Genomic DNA, 20,537 nt, shown 5'->3' on the forward strand with positions numbered 1-20,537 from the left:
AACAGGCACTACATCATCAACTGACACTTTCAGAAAAAGTTGTATGAACTTTGAAAGAAGAATGAGAAAATACAAATACTTTAAATTAGTTAAGGTGGCAGATAAAATATAAATTATGCCGAATATCTCCAGTCTTATCTATATTAAAACACAACACAGATGCTTGAAAGAAAGCTAAAAACCTCATGCTAACTGCAAAGCTGGAAGCATAACAAGGCTGTATCAGTTTATGCTGCATGGCTGGGTTGTATTAGTGCTTTTCTCCATTTACATCACCTGCAACATGCATCACACCATGTTGGCTTATAATGCTCCCAGTTTTAAGCAGAAGGAAAATAAAAGTTGAGGATTCACATTTAATCTTGAACCCTGCATCATATTTTAAAAATGAAACAGAAAACTCATGGCAATATTGTCAGCAAAACTTCTGGCTTTTATCAAGGTTTTTTTCCCCAAAGTCAGGGAACCTCTCAAGCACAATGTGTAATCTTTATGTATATAACTAACATCAGTAATTTTCCAAGAATGACACAATCCCATCACTTCAGTAATTTTCCAAGAATGACACAATCCCATCACTTTCAACTACTAGAGAAAATACATAAGCCTCAAAATAGTTTACTCCTTGTCCCCACCGTCTGCTGTTAGCTGAGAGCAGAGATGTGAAGGCCAAGCGCAGCAGTCAGTCCCACCTCCTGATAAGACGGTCTCTATTTTGGCAGCGCAAAGTATTATAAAAACAGGGGGAAAGTGTGTTTCATACACTGCAAAACAGAAACGGGGATTACTCTGAACAAAGATTCTTTTCTTTTTATTTTTTCCCCCTAGTCTCTCCGCACTGCCCAATGCACACTGGGGCAACGCTAGAATGAAATCTTTGACGCACTTCACCTCTGCGCAGACTCCGCAGTCGCTGCCCTGGGACAAAACTTGCCCCACTCCCAGAATCACTCCCCTCACTCTTAGGAAAACGGAACCGCCCCGTCCCGGAGCGGTAACGCCCACGGCAGAGAAGGCTTTCTTCCTTCCGAATCAAGAAACGAGAGGGCGCAGGAGCTAAGGGCGAAAGACACTGATACAGCGCCCTTGCGTTCCTCTGGGCCCTCGGCGCCCCCCAGAGCGGGTAGGGGCACAGGCCTGGCCAGCAGCCTGGGCGGCGTAGAGGCCCCGAGGAGTCCCCGGGACAGGCCTACGTGAGGAGAGGCCGGCGCAGCCTTTCCCGGCGGCACTGCCGAGCATTTCCGAAGCACAGCCGGCCGCGAGGCTCGGCGGCCAGGCCAGAGGGCGCACACCGGATGCGGCCCCGCAGGCTGTCCTTGCCCATACCTCTGCAGGGATATCTTCCGCCCGCCCGGTGATGGCCGAGGGCTCTCGGAGTCCTCCTGCTCCGCCATGGCTGTGCAGCGCCGCCTCTCCACGCGCTGTCCGCTGGGCCTGGCCAGGGCGGGCCTCGCCGGGGTCTTTCCCGGGCGGCAGCGCCGCCTTGCGGCCGTCAGAGGAAAACGACCTCAGGTGGCCGGGACGCGGGGCCGACGCCAGGCTTTCCATGGAAAGAGGGAGAAGGGTTCCCCACTCGAAGCCGCCAGAGGCAAGAGCCCGTCCGCTCCCAGCGGCACTGTTGTCCCTTCAGGCTTTATGGATCCTGCGCTGGCTGCTCCAAAGCTCTACTTCCCAGGGCTTGTAACCGACGTTTAACCATGAAAAATAACAATGAAAGGAAAAGGGATAAAAGGAATCTGACAAAATACTTGCAACCTAGGTCAGGGCTTGCTCTAAAATTAAGGGTAACAAAGTAGATGGCCACTTCAGAAACCATGAAAAAAAATTGAAGACTACAGGTACTTGTTAACATGGCAATGTTCCAACTCAAGTGACATGGTATAGTACTACCTGTCAGTGTCCTGCTGCACAAGTTCATTGTGCAGTCTGCATGGGACTTGCATTTTTGCCTCAGTTACAGAAATGCATGTTTACACCTGTGCTGACTGGTAATACTTTAAGCTCTTTTAAAAGAAGAAATAATTTATGTGACATGCTAACATAAATCATAAATATAGGCTATAAAGAATTTCCAATAATAGGATAATGAGACTAATAAAAATATACATGAGGTAGAAAATGTTCTAAAACATTACATTCTTAAACAAAAAAAAAAAAAAAATCCATTTGCCACAGCATCAGCTCCACAGCCAAACTAGGAACTAGTGATACTGTCAGAGCGCAATGATCTTAAAATGCAAAAACTGAGGCATCTTCTCTGTTATCATCACTCTGAAATCCTGCTTTGTCTTTAGTTTTATGAGATTTTCTTAAAGGGAACACAACCGATGCTTCAATATAAAATGTAAAGTGTCATGGGTTGAGTTGAATCTGTTGCTGTTATTCAGTACCCTGCTGCTGGCATGCCAGCTTCAAAATGAAAGTGCTGGCTGGAGCAAAGTATCATGGGGCTTGAAGTTCACGTTGTAACATGAGAGGCCTCCAGTTCTGGTTTCAGGTTTTTGGGGTGTTGGGCTTTGCGGCTGGGTTGGGGGAAGGTTGCTAGCTTCCGCTGCTGCTTGTGTGTTTTGCTGTGATTTTCAGCAGATAGGCTAAGGTAATTGTGCATTGTATTATTCCCAGTAAAACTCTTTACTCAACTCTTTATCTCAGCCCAGAGTTGTTGTTTTTTTTTTTTTTTTTATGTGTTACTTTCCCTCCTGTCTGTGTTGGTGGAGAGGGGCTTGTGAGTGGGCTGTGTTAACCCAGGACAGATGTACGTTACCTGGTAAAGGTCGTCACTGTCTCTCTTGCAGTATTCCATGGCATAAAGCCTGTATGTTTCCCCTTGGAAAAAGCAGCATTGCCACCTAGTAAGTGTCCTTACAGAGCATTTTCATTGTTACTAAGAATGAACTATAAAATACAAAACAAAATAGTAAAAGACAAACAGATAGCTTGGAAGCTTATTTTATTATGCTTTGGTAAGTGTGTTTCCTGTGGATCAAGACAGTTAAACAAGTGTTTGAACACTCCACTACTCACCAGTATAGTCTGGTATTGCCTTTGGATTGATAATAGAGGCATATAAAGAGTGCTTTTCCTAATGGTAAAATTGTTCTTTTTTTAATTAAAAAAATTTTGAAGATTTTAGGCTTACATTTTTTTAAAAGAAGATCTAATAACTTTGCAAAAGTGGAATTTCTAGGTTGAAGAAATGCTGATTATAATTTAACAGCAGCCATTCAGAAGACATGCTGTAGTAGATATTTTTCACGTTACAAAATATATACACAATATATCATCTTAAGATGCCTTTGGCATTAGAAATGTTAACTGAAATACAGAAATCTAAAACTCAAAACTACTGTAGGTAGCTCTTCTATAATTTTTACAATGGCTGTAAAGCTAACTGTTCTGACTATATATGCATCATATACAATATGCTGTCTTACATACCATTTCCACAACAGTACACAAAAATATTTTAAACAAGAAATCCACATAAATAATGTTTTCATTGTAGTGAAGTATGTGAGCAACAGTTTAAAACAGGTACCTTTACAACAGAAACACATCCTGATGTAACCAGCACATACAGTCTGAAAGATAAAGGGACTCAAATAATCTCTGCTAAGGCCACAAGCACCTTGTGTTATGAAAAGCACCAAGGCCAGATGGACAGGAAACACAAAAGAGGTAGTGTGCCATCTGTAAAGATGAATGTGTCCACAAAGGACTATAGTAAAACAATGCTTAAGAAGACCTATTGTACTGTGGCATAATTCACTTCTCATATATAAGCTATTGCACATTTAGGAGCATTAGCCACTATTGCTCCTTGGTATTGTATGTCTCCAGCTTCCCCTTGGGATGGCTTTTCTGCAGTGCTGTTCAAGAGATTGCTGAGAACACCAGATGTCCTGAAAAATTCCATGTTCCAGGAAATTATGCAAGAAAGCGCTAGCAGATTTTTGGTAAAATATTTTATGAAAATTGTTATAGTCTTTTGGTTCTTTCTCTTCTTTCTCAATGCCATTTCTCCTTAGGACTAAGTCTTTTTCTTCCTGGGGTTCTTTAACCAGCATTGTTTAAAATGATTCTTCAGTTTCCTAGTAATTTTGCCTGTAATGCATTTTTTACTCTTGCAATCAATCTATGCAGCAATTCCATGCTGATGCAAAAAATCCCAGAACAGAAGTCTTAAAGGAAGCACACCGAACCACTTTCTATGAAGTGCTGCTGTCCTGGTTTGAGATGAGGAAGTGCATTAACTTGTATGACTGGAAGCTGATTAGTGTCCTGAGTGTGAAAAAAGAACTGTGTCTTATGCCAGCTGCCATCTTCAATCTGCAACACACAGAAGCAGAATATTAGATTCATATTAAAGATGAACCTCAGAAAACACAAATTGTGCTTGTACAGAAAAAAAGAGAAGACACTTATAGAAACATTTCTTCTCCCACCAGCTCCTAAAGAAACTGTGCAATTTAACAAATGCCATTTCTCCCATGCAATACCATGGGCACTCCTGGAAAGGCTCTAACTGTGAAAAAGTCCAGCCTGGAATCTGGAGCAGATGCAGGCACAGCACAATATGGCTCAGAGCAGAGCGCCTGTCACTTTGCAAATAGCCCTGGGCTCATACAGACTCTCAGATCTCTTGCTAAATTCATCTCCAATTCTAAACACTAGGTCTAGGGTTATGAACTCTACAGGTACTTGAATGACTCCTTAGGCCCTTAAAGAATACTTATGAGGAACGAGAGCTGCATTTTTGCCATGAGCTTTGTAGTTTATTCTAATCCTTCAAAATCTCAGTAAAAATTGATACCTCTTTAAAAACTGTAAAATAACTTTATAATGTTGTCTGAATCTGGGAGGGTCTTGATGTTTGCAAGCACTCCATTCTTGGAAACCATCATGTACAGTGGACACCACTGAAAAGTGAAATCCCTGAAGAACAGGTAATGTGTGAGATTCTGCACCACATCAGTACACATAGTTTCCCACAGAGAGTGACAGACCTTGTAGAATGTCACAGAACAATGGCACTTCTCAATAGCCATCTCTGTCTGTCATAATTTTATTCAGGGATTAAAACAGTTCCAAACAGACTGAGAAGTGGGGAGAAGGGGCTTCAATGGCCATATCTTATCTGCACGACATAGTCTACAGCATCTCATTAGCATGTGCTAATAAAGGTCGGAAGTGTAACAGCTTCAAAGTGACCCAATAAAACCACTTTCTGTCTTGTGATCAAAAATTTCACTTGACACCCCTGTATCAATATGGAAAAGCCTCACATATTTTGTTATTGTAGATGAAAGTAGAGCTATAAAATACTGGAAAGTGTAGGATGCTTGGCTGCTATGTTTCATAGGATTCTACTAAGACACTGACTAAATGGATTACATCTTTGTGAATGGAGTAATCAAATAAGCATTAGAAAATTAAACAGCTCTTAGAATTTTTCCTAAATACAAATACAATTTAATGTTTTATTTACCCACAGAGTCCATTTCCAATCAGCATTATATTATTAAAAAAAACATACAATTGACTCAATTAATGAATTTAAAGATATTTAATTGTCCAAAAATAATTTTCAGCCTGTTTGAACCCAAGATTTTCTGTCAGATTATTTCAACAGAACTCTTACTGAAACCTAAATCTGTTCCTAAAACTTCCTGGAAGGCCTCCTTATTTCTGTTCTGATCTCTTTCCAGAGTCTCAGTAGTGTTGAAACACACCACAGTGTGAACAGCAGCTATAGATACCTCGTATCACATTTGGGTAGATGTTGAATTCAGTGTCAAATTGCAGAACAATGCAAGAAGTAAGATTACAGTGATGTGAATCTAAACGTTTGCTATTTGCAGTAAGTTAGTTTTGTCTAAACAGAAACTCCATTATGGTTTTAATAATGCCAATGCTAAAAAGTATTTACCATGCATTCATCCATAAGCACTTCTGGTTCAAGTAGTGTATTTGCTTTAAATATTTGACCATTCCATCCTTTGAAGCTAACAGATGTTTTCTGGCCACCTGCATTGTTTAATCTCCACACTGGTGTGTTCAGACAATGAATTGTGATGATGTGGGTTGCTTCTGAGCTCAGTAAATGAAGGAAGTTCATCTGCACTTTTCCAACGCCGAACTCCAGCTAAGTTCCAAGATAAATGCATTGTTAGACTTACAGCTGGACTATGCTGAATGGCCAGCACAGCATAAAGTAGCATGCACATACATGTGTGGTGTCCAGGCATGGGGGCATGAATACAAGTTTATGCATGGAGATCAATGCCAAAGAGCATGATCTGTGCTTTTCAGGAGAGCTGCTAGGTTCTGTTACAGTGATTACTATAAACAGGAGCTTCATAGGATATTTTCAGAGTTTAAATATAAACATTTGCTAGTCTGTACAACATTGTTGAAACAGCTGGGCAGCAAACACTCTTTTTAAATAAGGAAACTGAAACGATTGATTTTATGACTCAAAGAAAGATATTATCAGCAGCAGTATTTTAACTGCAGCCATATCATCCTACTGTTTAGTCTTCCTAGGACACAAATTCTGGCAACATCCATATCCCATTAAAAATCCAAAATTTCGCAAGCATACTTTGATTTCAGAAAGAAAATCTAGTTACTCATTACTCAACAAGAATTTCTTCAAGTCTGGATCACATTCAGCAGTCTTCCAAATGTAGGAGTATTTATTTTGATATTTCTTTTAAGATATTTTGTTTTTTGTTTTTTTTTTTTTCAACAACTACAGTGTATATGTGAAACTCCACAAATAAAACATTTATAGTCTCAAGGGTTTAAGGACTACATGTGAAGAGGGACACGGACCACTGATATGAAGGAAATCAGTGTCTGCCTAACGGCATTTAAAAGTAGCTAAGTCTTGAAAAGTAGCCACAATCTTCCTTCTTTCCACTGCATATGACCTCAGCATCTCTAAACTAAACTTATCTGCCCTGAGTGATGAGTTACTAATGTAGCTTAGATGTATTTCAGGCTTATTTTTATATCTTGTATAGAAAAGTAAAAAGCAAAACAAAATAATTCTATTGGCATGGAAGGTGAGTAAATTAACAACGGGAGAGTTACAGTAATATGGATTGTGTCTAGAAAAATCTGTAATTTCTGTAACAGAATATATAACATGTCCTTCCACAAAGATGGACACGACCCCTCTCTGGAGTGTAACACTTTTTCATGAGTGAAGTAAATAAGCATTCATTTGCTCACAGTTCTGAGTACAAATATAGTGTCTCTGGAAGCAATGCATACCTGTGTCACAGACAATGGTGTTAAACAAGTCTGACCACCGGCAGTGAAGTTGCAGAAAACTTCAATGGCATCGGAAGGACATCCAATGTTTGGGTCAATCCAATATTTTCCTATTAGTATACAATCCCAGATGGAAAATGAAACAAAAATATATTTGTTATTAAACATTTTGCTGAAATATTAATACTTCTGGGAAAGTGTTAGATATATTGTCACATTAGCTTCATTAGTCTTTTCACTATTATAACTCTACTAACACATACTGAGCAAAATTATCATTACCATTCAATTCTGATTACACATACAATGACTCTTGAGTACTGTCATAGTTTCAAAAATGTTTTCTTTTTCTACAGCTGAGGAATACTGAGGGAAAAGGTACTATGTCCAGTCTGTTCTTTCAGTGTTAAAACATAACTTTTTTTCTCTTTGGGTTGGGTTTATATAGAAATGTAAAATATGAATCTAAGTTCTCTTGCTCTTACAGCATCTTGAAGATCCTTTCTTTCTTCACTACCATTCACTTACCATTGTGAGTCCAATAAAAGAAATAGGACACATGCAGATTATATCAGGATTTAGCTTCCCTTAACTGATGGTTAAATATGAGTCAGCTTGCGCTCTACAATTTATCTGTGAGTGTGTGAAGTGGGTGACTTTCTTAGTGACCTCTGTGGCCCTAAAGGACTGAGACTTATGTAGGAGAGCACAGTTCTAGTAAGGGTTAGGCTCCTCTGTGATGGAGTCAAAGAATCGGTCCATCCTCATCTGTGCTATAGAACAGTGATTTCCACATAGACTCTAACTTCATTTCCCGTTTCCTCCATACCTTATTAATGCTAATAGGGATATTTACAAGTTTTGTTTTATTAGGCACTCAGAAAGTGAATTATGTCATAGTATTGACATTACAGGTTTAAATAATTATTTTTGATTTGAAATATTAATTCAGGATCTTCTGGGATACAGCAACTGTCAGTTCTCATAAGGAATCTAGAATCTGGTCTACACAACTGATTGCAAGATTAGCTGTGTCTATTCACAAAATTGGATTCAGTTTCTAATTTTCTGGAGACCATAAAAAAAATTATATATAGATATAAATCTGTCTCTAATATCTAACATTAGATAGCTACATACTTCCATCTCCAAAATTCAGAAATATTATCTTAAACAAAGATAATATGAAGATAGCTGTGTCAGGCATACTGCAACAGCATAGAATAAAAGAATCTACACAAGAAAACTTTGATAAAAGTAACATTTGGAAGCAACATATTTCCCAGCCTAGTTGTGCTCCAACTTTAATGGAAGTGGACACTTACCATCCAACACTTTACGTTCACAGTTAAGCAAATCCCTGCAGATGCGTGCTGGGTTATCCCGTGTGCCAAGAGGGTTCTTGATGCTGTGCAGTAAATTGCTAAGGTAGTGCAGCGTTTTGAATATCTCTGTACTGTGATCTAGTAAAGTTACTGCAGTATTCTGGTATTTCTGCCAAGGGCCATTAGCAAATGTGTTACCACAAAGAAGTATCACAGCAACAGTATATACAACAATAGTCAAATGGCCATTGAATACCCAAATGAAGCAAAATGTTTGTAATGCATGCAGCCAGCCATATAAGACAGGGTATGAATAACATATTCCAATAAACAAATCAGTACATTTCATTATAATTATCAGAGCAGTGAAGTTACAGGCAGGTAAGGATCATGCAAATACGTCGTTATGACATATTGACCGAAAAAAAAAAAAAGAAAAAGAAAAAGAATTAGTATATTTTAAAGGTATTTGCTAGCAGTTTCAGATTTTGAACAGTGAAATCTACTGAGGCTTAACCCAGAAAATATATGCAAATGTAGCAAATGTATTTACTCCACACATGTAAGGAATTTTCTTGCAATCAGTGAGACCACAAACTTGCATGTATCATATATACTTTTTGGATCAAGGTGTAAATGCCATCATCATTATCTGTGGCTAAGCAGGTGCAGTCTGCTATGTATGGCAGTCAACAAATTTCCATTACTGCCAGTCAGGACAAAAGGGTAGAAAGGATGCTGTTTTTCTTAACTTCATTTTCTACAAATCCTAACATGTTTCATTATAGTCTACAATAATTACTTGCTGTCCATAATTATTTTTAAATTAAAGAAACTTTGTTCTGTCCCCAAAACATAGAATTGTAATTTCATAGCCTGTATGACAATGCAAATACATTGAAATATATTACCTCCCTCTGCAGTACAGCATTTGACTCAATTAAAGCTTGAACAGCAGCATTGATGTCCACTTGTTTCTGAAAAAAAATTAGAATATAAAAACATTAACAGGAATATTCTAAAATGTATGTGGTAAATTCTTCGAGCACTAGAGCCACACACGATAACTTCATTATTTTGTCATTTTAGAAAATAATTAATTGTAAACACTTACTTTTAAAATAGGATCCTGCCTTCCATTTCCAAAGAATGCAAGAATGCATACAGAAAAAGCATATTTGATTTTTATTAATACCCCTATACCAAATTTAATGATGGTACTCTTGGACCCCATAAAAAAGATACTACAATAGTTGTTCCAGACTAATATCCCAACTTACTTCTCCCAGCCATTTAATATTTAAGAAAACCAATCCAGGTAAGTGTGAAAATATGTTATTCCTTTACAGAGAAGCACAAGGAATATCTATGAGCAGCTAATATATCAAAGTAGTCTTCATGATGCATTAAGAAAATCCAAGACTACCAGAGTAGCCTCTGAAGGAAGCCTTTTTCTTGCATATCTTCATTCTCTGCACTTTGTGTGATACACACAAACAACAGGTTTGTTTATTTTTAAAGAATCAAGTCTCACATACAAGCATCTAGTTCTTGTAATGTCTTCTCAGATTATATATGTCATTGCAGGTTTAGGACACTTCAGAACTGAGTCTGTCCTAACTGGCACAATCCCATTACAAACTAAATCTCTGTGTGTGTATTTACAGGGAGAACATCTGGGTCAGAACTAGCACAAAATTTTCTGTTGCTGTCTTCCAGAGTGTTCAAATATAGGACAAGAGAAAAACCTTTTAGATTGTGATAGAGTTAACCCATGTCAAAAGTACAGAAGGTTCAAAAAAAACCTACTGCTGTAGTGATGGAAGTTGTAGAAAAACGTATTTGTGTTTCATGTGCAGTGATGAACAAGCAATGCATTTGAAGAGGATCCTGCTATTTTCACTTTCATAAAAGAACTGCATTGCAGGTTAGGGTTGTTACAGGACTTACTGCTAGTCCTGGTGGTCCAGGTGGTCCCTGGAAAATGGGAGAAACCAGATATTAGATGCTTCACATGTTTATATAATGCAATCACAACGTAAAAATGCAGGCATGGAAATTATGCACTCACACGTGGTCCTGGCTGGCCTCGAGGTCCCTGAGGCCCCTAGAAGAAACAGAGGAAAAAATGTAACATATAGATGAACATCTTTGTTTTTACATTTATGTATTTCTCAAATCCCAGGCGACAATGCATACTGATTTGGGTAAAGCTGTATAGATTATTAGCCACTGTTGTTAAAGTACCATACCCTGTTAAGATGTGTTAGAATTGCTGGGTTGTCTGATTACTTGTTTATTCAATTACTTTTGATATGAAGGGAACATTAGAAGTCATGCAAAGTATTAATATATAACGTGTTATACGTTATGCCAGCATGATATGTATGTTGCCAATACAAGTACTACAAAGGATGAATGATCATAAAAACATTTTAAATAATGTTATGGGGAGTTGTAAAAAACTAACTTTTCTGCTTTACCCCATGACTGTCTGCTAGGCATTTATTAGCTCCATTTATCAGCAGTTCAATTTTCAGGCAGAACGTGTTATATTCGTTGTTTCACAGTGATAGTACAAGCTTCCTTCATATGCAAGAAGTTATGTCCCTATTTCCTCATCATAAGTTGGATGCAGGGAGGAGACAAGGAGAAGGAACAGCTGCTTTTCCCTAGCTTATAGTGCCTACAATATATAGAGTCTTAAAATCTAAGTTTTAGGCTTGCCTTAGGGCTAGACATGGACCTTCTCCAAAACAGTAACCTCATCTGAATTACTCTTCCTTTGAGCAACTATTCCCATTAAGATGGAATGATTGTGAATATTTATTAATATACAGCGATACTTATGTCTGTCTTAGATTCTCTTCTTCAGTCTCTACAATACTCAAAGCCTCTAGGAGCTGCTGTAACATAAACAATAGAAGGAATAATGACAAGGAAAAGGCCTTAAAACAACCAAAAGGGAAAAAGGATTGAAAGGCATAGGCCAGAGCTGCACCATGTATTAGAAAAACCTTTAAACATAACTGAGTTAATTTAAGCAAAACATTCTTTAGCCAGTGCTGCTTGTACCAATTAGTCAAGCACAATAAACTGTTCCAGAAAAAGCCCTCTAAGCGTATGGTCATGTAGTACTATGGCTGTGCCAAAAGAGAAATAATCTTTTCTGATGTGGTCATGCTGACAAATATTGTGAAACTGATCTAGTCAAAGAGGTATTAATTTGTAAAGCACTCAATGCAGTAATAAGAAGTACTCCTGCAGCGAGATTTCGCAGCGAGATTTCACGGCGGGGTTCTTTGTGTGTCACCGCGCCACAGCTGCTGAACTTGGGGTGTACTTCAAGCTGCCACCAGCAAGGGCAGTGGGAAATGGTTACAGAAAGGCAAGATTCAACCTAACAATTGATGTGTGTTTTAAAAAGGGATCTCAAAGCAGATAGGAGTGATTTATTTAGGTCACTGATTAAGAGAATACCAGCTGCATTTCTTACTGTCTCTAGACACATTCATGAGGCACAGCACACGGTAGCTAGTGGGGAATGCATGTGTCAGGGGTTACAATGAGCTCCACAGCCACACCGATTAAGCATGCCTGCACATGACCTGCCCAGCCCATGCCAAAGGGACTCACCTGCTGGATTGTGAATGGTGTGAAATGTGGAAGCCATCCTGTAATTCCTAGCACTAGATCTATACCAACAAGGCTATGTTGGTATAGGATATACTGTGCTGAGGTACTGCAAATGGCTTTAAGGCCAAGACCTGTGTTTTATGCACATTCTATGGAGAATAGTAGAGATCCAAAACTGAAGCAATTTTATTGTTTAGAGATATGGCCTTCTGATATTTAATTAAGATGATCTTACTGGCAATAAGCTCTAGGGATTGTAAATATTGTCAGCTTTTCAACTGATAAATTCTGACCTGTTTGTTTATGTTTCATCCACTTACACCCATTAAAAGGACTCTATGCCATCTTTTAGGGAAATATTTAGTGATATTTAATAAAGACATTAATGCATAAAGTTGGAAAACAGAAATGAAACCACATATATAGTAGTATAGAAATCTCTGGGTTCTGTGGCAAGTTCTGTGTAGCTTCCTTTTACTCCTCTGAGTAAAAATACTTGTCTGAGTATTACCTAGCTTGAAACTGTCTTTGAAATTCTATTGCTATTAAACAGACATAAAATATTATTTTTATTTTTGATTATTACAAAACTGATGAGAGATGGGTTTGCAGAGATGACATGCACTGTTTAGGGCTAGTCCCTCAGCTCTTGCCGATAACTGACAGCTGAGCAGGCTAACCTCCACATTTTGTTAATCAGACCAACAACTCAGGTGCTGTTAGTCTGCTGTAGGACACCTTCAGTCCCACATGGATATATTACTGGCCTGTCTGATCATATGTTTAGTATAAAATGAAAGTGTGAAAAAGAAACTTCAGAAACGAGTTTGACAGTGGAAGGATATATTTGCTTATTTTGATTCAGGACTTGATTATGCAAATGCCAAGTCGAGGCAAGGCACAAGGTCTTAAACAGTTTGTCCCTAAGTAACTACTGCTCTCTGACGAATAGGTGTCCTTGTTCTGAATGCTGAGATTTAGGCATTCCAGCGAATTTTTCAGATGACTGAATGCTTCAGTTAATGCTCTATATTCATGTATCACATTTTTAAGACTCAAAAATCTTGGGACAAGAACAGTTAAAGTTTGTAGTGTTTTCTGAGAATTGAATATTTTAAAAATCAGAACTTGCATTGTCCAAATGAATTTAAGGTATTTTGAAAAAGAGGACTGTGATTTGTCTAGATTCACTGTCTCCTTGACAATAAAACCCATATGAAGAATCCCACCACACCTCCCCCCCAAAAAAAAAAAAAAAGTTAAATATTGAATGCTATTTGTTAACTGAGTTAACTACTTTTGGGGATATTACATTTCTTAAATGCATTAAAACTTCAGAGGACTATATCAATTACCTTTAAAAGCCCTTAAAATATAATGAAACTGCATAGACTGTGTTGAAAATCCTGTAGAGATGTTATAAACATTCTCTTTCTGTTGCAGAGCAGCAAAATAAGGTTAAACTACACTTTGCATAGATTAGATTAATTGCTAAGTGTTTTACTGGAATGTACAGGATTATCTTTACAAATCTACTTAATTTACCCTTTTTTTCACATTAGTATTTAAGTGAGAAAGGTATAATTCTAGTTCATAATAACAAAAGCAGAGAATAGGACTGTTAGTTTCAGTGTACTCTAATCCTTTAATCACCCAACTGGATTGGTAGTGCAGAAGTTCAAAGGTCAAAATCCCAATTTTTTCCCAGTAGTGTAAGGCTATGAGTTTACATGCAGTGTCACATATGCTTAACTCTGAAAACATGAGCAATCTCAAGAACTTCCATATTTTCCATGACTTCTGAAAATTTCCAAGAAACCTAAAGTGTTTAACAAAATTATTAATGTTAAGCTTTCTCTGCTTACTGATGTCAATATAATGTTATGTCACCATATCTCATAATGGGTAAATCCTAATAACATCCTACAATATAATACAGTGTAGTAGCTGCCATTAATCATTGTAAATCTAAGCCAAAAGATAATAGAGAATTACTGATAATGTCTTGTTATCTCATCTTGTATCTTTTTTTTTTTTCCCCATTGCACCTTGAGGAGACTCAGACACTGAAACACATTCCCCAAGGTAATTACCCAGTCTCTGTCCCTGGAACTTTGCTAAACAAGGCCCTGAGCAACATGGTTTGATCAGAGCAGACTCTTTTAAACAGGAGGCTGCTCTAGAAATGTCTTGAAATCACTTACAACCTGGATTATCCTATGTCTCTACATTATAATTCATTATTTGACACACCGTCCTATGTCTCTACATTATAACTCATTATTGGAAGTGGCCTTGAGATAAGAATAATAATAAAAACATAGTAAGAAAATGAAACACACTTTCAGAAATGTTAGAATTCTGAAACAATATTCCCAAATGTACTCTCTGTTTTTCTAAACGTTGCAATCACAGTGTTATGACTATTTTGAACTGAATAGTAACTATGACTAAATTTTTTCAACAAACTTTCTTTCTGACTCTATCATTTTTTTCTCCAGAAATAGCCTACAGGACCTGAACTTTGGTTCACCACTGGGCTCAACAGGGAGACATGATTTTACATGTTATATTTTCCACAAGATAAAAGGACATTTCTTCCTAGTAAAAAACACTGTATCCCTGACAGACTAAAAACTGTAACTAAAACTTGGACTGTTACCAAAAAAGTTGAACTCTTTGTGATTCTAGGAAGAGTACCAACATAAATTTTAAAGGTATAAATTTAAACTCAGAATATCAGATGAAAATAATTTTCTCTCATTTGTATCTGAAAGTAGTTGGAAATAATCCTGTTCTTGGCTATGTAATATAAACTAATGCCACTGTGTATTAACATTAAACTTTCTTCTCTTAAGACAATCTCAGGAGACTAATTCATCTTGATGAATTCAAGAACTTATTAGGAACTAACTAACAAGCACCAATAATGAAAATGGATGTTTCTTGTTCACCATTTTGGATGTTTGTTAAGTGTCAGCATTTTTACCTCTATGCTGTCATAGCAATTCTTACGAACAAACAGTAGAAAAATACTTTTGAGATATTTAATAGCAGCACTAATTAAGAAACTAGTTTTCCTCTTATTCTGAGACAGCAATTGCTTCGAGAGCATTAGAATTAGAGTACAGCTCCCCAAGACATGCACAGCAAGTTCAGATTCAAACCTTAATTCTTCAAGCAATTTTGACAATTTCTGATTTATTTTTCAAAACTTTATAAGGTAATGAAGTTGACATTGTATCCAGGTGGCTGCTAAAAGCACAATAGAGCAAGACGAGAAAAATAAATGATTTTAAGTGATGTGGAGGGAAAGGCAGGGTAAGAGCAAGAGGAGCAAGATCACATTGGCTAATTACTGGAGAAGGAACTAATTATAAACCTGACATATAAAGTAATGTCATAGGTGTCAACGATCACTGCATTTATATTTGCTGTAAATATGATCATGTAATGGCTTTTCACATAGCCCTTATTAATTGGAGACTTTATTAGCTTTAACAATTTCTTAATCAAATCTTAGCATTTACTAATGTACAGAAACTAATGTAATAGTCTTACAGAAAAATGAAAGACAGCAACTTCTTAACCTGGCAATGCTGCCTACCACTACTACAGCTGGCACAGAAGGCATGGACACCCATTCTCAGCTCTAGGCTTCTCCTGAACTTCTGCCTGTCTAGACAAGATGATACGGAGTTATGAACTTGTGTATGTCTGCTATGCTGTGAGGCACTGACAACAAATGTGACACAGGATTTTTCTTTGCTATCAGCTTTCTTGGCCAGCACTCTCCAGGAGTACAATATGACTGTCTGACATTCAGAGCATGCAAGACTGCATGCATTCAGAGTAACATGGTAATAGGTTCTGCACAGTCAAAAAATTAAAAGCAAAGAAAGGTTTCATCTTACCATTTCACCTCTTGTGCCCTTTTCACCTCTCAGTCCCTGTAAGAAAGAAAAGATGTTAATCCAGTGTGCTTTCCAGCCACCTAGGACTGAAACAAGCAGATTAATATCCATGAGAGTTATACAGCTCTCATGAAAAATTCAGTCTCATCTGTGAAAGTGTTTACAAGTCTGAGGCTTTAACTTTCCTGTTCTATTAGAAAGTCAAATTGTTTGAAAACATTTTGTAATTCCTATATGTGGAAAGCTGTTGTTTACTCTGGATTGTAAATATGGTTTTCACAGTAACTGTAACTGTCAGCGTTCTCCCTGTCAATCAGCTGTATTCTCTATGTTTTGATCCACTGTAATACATCTGTGCTTCATCATCCTAAGTGTAGAGAGCCAAACTTAGTACTTGCCACCACTGAAGAAATCTATTGGTTATATAGCTGGGTTTATTACCCAAATATGGGTATATGGGTTATAGATATGGGTTTATTACCCCATTAGCTCTCCTCTCACAGACAGATTAGAGACAGTTTTTCTTTCTCCATGGCATTTTTGTCTAGTTTTACACTTAAGCTGTTTCTCTGAATATGGTAACAATTCTTAACTTCTACAATTCTACAGTTCTTCTCTGGAAGAATTTTGCATCTTGATGGCTGCATTTCATAACACAAAGAAGTAATCTTCAACTGTAATGCCTTCTTAGTGACAATAGCAAACCATTACATTCAATATGAAGCCTATTAAAAGCCTTCATATGAGCAGCTAGGATTGAAAAGACTTCAGCAAGGCTTAAAGTACTGTGTTTTTCCCAATAAGTGGAAAGAATAGTCTTATTATAGAAGTAATATTTCCCTTCTCTCTTTTAATTTGTAAATACCTGTATTTATTACTTTTATTGTATATTCCTATTATTTTTATAATTATTATTTACATTTTTAGATGCTCTCATTCAACCCAAGTCTTGTTGATCAGGCAGAGGAGTTTAGGTGGTATAAAGAGCTTCTAAAACTACCTTCAGCATGGCTGGATAGTCTGCAGACATGAGCCATGGATGTTCTCTTAAAAGAACACTGCTCTGTCTCTGGCACAGGGAGTGCAACAAGGGATGGAAAGTGTGATGAGGTCAGAGCTCCATCACTGCAGGGAACCTGGGGTACATTGAAGGTTGTAAGAAAGGCTAAGAAGAGTTAAGTGGTAACAGGGACCTCTCCAGCACCTGGAATACTCCAACAAGGCCTTGGGGGCACTCCTGACATGTCTAAAGGGACATTCTGGACAGTTCAGCCCAATCGACATGTAAAAAATAAACTCCATTGAAAGTGAGCATGGATAGTTTAGATATGTCTCAGACCTGTGGCTGAGAACATAACTACCATGTGGATATTCTATGTGCTGGTGTACACCTTGACTCACCCACTACTATGAGCATGCCCTCAGGATACTGTACTTAGACAGAAGACCATTGAGATGACTTTTTTTTTTTGGTCATAGATTTTTGTCCTTTTTTTTTTTTTTTTTTTATTACAGGTCCTGGAGTCACATACATTAGCCTACCAGTGTGGTATAACGTGAAGATGTTCCTGCTATTTGCTATTTGCAAACAGAAAAATCAGAAGTTCACATGTTGCAAACCAGATTATTATAAATAAGGCTAAGTGAAATAACTGAATTATGCAAAAGAGAAGGGAGACTTACAGGCCTGCCAGTTGGGCCTGTTACGCCTTCTTGACCAACAGGGCCCATATATCCCTGTAAACAAACAAAAGATTTATTAGTTCACCATGTTTTCAAAATGAAGACAATCCTTATGACATTATCCTTGTTTAGAGAACCTATGCACACAGCCCTGGCAAATATCTGACAATCATGGTAATATTCCCTTTCTGAACATGGAGTGCACATTGCTACAAAATCAGCAAGGTAATTATTTTAATAATTAGTAATAGGTGTGCTTGGAAAGCCCACATACATTCTTTTATGTGAAAGCTGATGCACTAAAAACAGTGGAAACTTAAGTACTCTGATTACCCAAGACCACGTATTTATTGAGATACAATCAACTATATCTTGAACTATGTTACTGCCCACAAGTGCTTTTGTAAGGCTGCCAGGAAGCGCTGCTAAAATGTTTCTTCTCTGTTCCATTTCATTTAAAGCAAACTGCTCCTTTCCAGTGTTCATTTTGTATAGGAATGTTTAGAAAAAGAAAGTAGTTATTAGAATGGACCCCTAAAGCTGCCACTCTGCATCCTATCAACTGAACTAATTCAATTCTGTGATGAGAGAGTTCAGTGAGAGAAGATGATTTTATAATAAAGCCTTCCATGCTGTAAGTTGGATGCACATTGCCCAATATTATAAAATGCTAAAGATGCATGTAGAATGTCATGAAGAATGAGCTAATGCAGTTTAGTAACCTTGTAGATAAAAAGAAAATAATTATTAAAAAAAGAGTATCTACTAATCAATAATGCCTGAGCTCCACTCTGTCTTACAGCAGGCAAAGTTTGACTCTTTTTCTTTTGCTGTAGGACAGAGATATACAATCAGCACTGTTGACAGTAAGAGGAAAGAGAGTGTTCAACCCCAAAAGACAAAGATATGACAGCAATAAGGATACTTGTGTAGATGAAATTATGCTAGGAGAGCCACATTTGTCAGCAGAGCTTGCTTTCATCCTTTAAAATTAACACCTCAGCTCTGCTTTTGTACCTGGTAACCGTGTTGCAACCAGAGCACTGTTGTGGTACAAGCAAAGGGTTTCTAGTGGAGTCAAAATCAGAGAGAAAGGTTTGGTTACAGTGTTGCAGACTTGTTAATAAGAAAAAAAAAGAACAACTCCCAAATCTATAAATATATCACTTGCAAGCCATACTTCTTGGAGCGAAACACTTACAGCTTGGCCAGCTGGACCCTTTGGGCCCAGAATTCCAACTAACCCAATGTCCCCTGCAAGACCCTGAAAATAGAAAGGAACAGTTTAGTCACACAGGGACATGAGCTATCCACTTGTTTCACTTTCTTGCAATCAGTGAAAGTAAAATAATTTCTAAGAATATTCTAATGAATACCAAGCTCGCTGACCCAGAACGTTTGTCCTTGGACATGGAGTACACAGTTCTGCCTACAATGTTCGGTTGTTCAGGTGGATTTTGAACAAATTATTGTTAAAGTTAATTAATTCTATGCTTTCCTGATGTTCTTACTCTGTAAAATGGCTTAAGATCTAACAGAAAAGAATGAGCACATACTTTTAGACCTGGTAATCCTTGAATTCCCATTAGACCTTGATCTCCATCTTCTCCCTGTAATAGAGGCAGACATCCATGCTATTGTTTCATGTTGGTGACTCTTGGAACTACTTGTTTTGCATTAACAGCTGTGATTACATACAGTCTGTCCTTTCAGTCCAGCGTCTCCTGCTGGTCCTTGGTCACCTTGTGATCCTGGAAGGCCTCTTTTGCCTCGCTTTCCTGGATGACCCAAAATCCCTGTCTCACCCTATCAACAGGAAGATAATATAACCTTCATTACAATTACAAGAGTTACATATGTAAAGATGGGGTTTTTGGCAGAAATGTTGAACATGTCTTCTCTCTAAGAAATAGACCTACTCCATTAATTTTGTTTCCATCAGTATTGTTTTCAATAATCATACATTCACTAATATGCAAACGTGACCTGTTTCTTGGCTTGGAAATGTACAAAACCCATACATGTTGAATTGTTTCTAGTGTAGTATCTCCCAACAAACACTAAAATCACAAAATGAAATACAGAATAGGCAGGTTAGAAGCAAATTTAAACACTAATCCTCTGAGCAAAGCATAGTATTGTTGTGGAACTCCTTGCTGTCAGACTAAAAGTTTGTGTTGATTCAAGCAGAAACAAGAAAAGTTTATGGAAGAGAAATCTTCTGAGGACTATCAAACACATGGAAATCATGTCTAGCTCAGGAGGTTATCAAGCTGCTAATTGCAGGCTGAGAATATAAACCTTTCATGCTTGCTTTGTGCTTATGCCCTTTCTATGTGTTACCTTTCTGCGCTAACAAAGACTTTTAACCTTCCTTGGTATCACCACACCTAATACTGAATTTGTGCTATGCAGTAACAGTTTTTCCTCACCCTCATTTATTCCCTGTCTTTTTCAGATTCAAACACTTCTGAGCAGGAACTACCTCCTACGGTTCATTGTCTAGACACAGCAGTAAAATTCAGACTGTGACCATTGGCAGTAAATACTGCAAATAGTGAATACAGTTTAAAGAAAAATATTTTCATGAAAAGATAACAGAGACAGTATTTCCCTCTCCCAATTTTCAAATAACTTAAGGTAAGGTTTACTGCTTACCAGTAAAATCCCATAGAGCACTACAAATTGTGATTTTAGA

General features: G+C 37.6%; 2 protein-coding genes across 2 annotated transcripts in view; both read right to left on the reverse strand.

The window, feature by feature from the left end:
- Positions 1–1,394, reverse strand: part of ZNHIT6 (zinc finger HIT-type containing 6) — a 30,148-nt gene extending 28,754 nt beyond the window's left edge. The window contains exon 1 of the mRNA XM_054384244.1: positions 973–1,394. Coding sequence (XP_054240219.1) covers positions 973–1,394 — 422 coding nt within the window. The remainder of the gene's footprint in view (positions 1–972) is intronic.
- Positions 1,395–4,182: 2,788 nt separating this feature from the next.
- Positions 4,183–20,537, reverse strand: part of COL24A1 (collagen type XXIV alpha 1 chain) — a 129,125-nt gene continuing 112,770 nt past the window's right edge. Inside the window, exons 49-60 of the mRNA XM_054384352.1 lie at positions 19,538–19,645; positions 19,396–19,449; positions 19,041–19,103; positions 17,840–17,893; positions 16,157–16,192; positions 10,678–10,713; positions 10,557–10,583; positions 9,518–9,583; positions 8,607–8,775; positions 7,282–7,391; positions 5,930–6,145; positions 4,183–4,329 (exon numbers count right to left, since the gene is read on the reverse strand). Coding sequence (XP_054240327.1) covers positions 4,183–4,329; positions 5,930–6,145; positions 7,282–7,391; positions 8,607–8,775; positions 9,518–9,583; positions 10,557–10,583; positions 10,678–10,713; positions 16,157–16,192; positions 17,840–17,893; positions 19,041–19,103; positions 19,396–19,449; positions 19,538–19,645 — 1,086 coding nt within the window. The remainder of the gene's footprint in view (positions 4,330–5,929; positions 6,146–7,281; positions 7,392–8,606; positions 8,776–9,517; positions 9,584–10,556; positions 10,584–10,677; positions 10,714–16,156; positions 16,193–17,839; positions 17,894–19,040; positions 19,104–19,395; positions 19,450–19,537; positions 19,646–20,537) is intronic.

The sequence above is a fragment of the Indicator indicator genome, chromosome 10 (genome assembly GCF_027791375.1).
Source record: "Indicator indicator isolate 239-I01 chromosome 10, UM_Iind_1.1, whole genome shotgun sequence".
Classification (NCBI taxonomy): Eukaryota; Metazoa; Chordata; class Aves; order Piciformes; family Indicatoridae; genus Indicator; species Indicator indicator.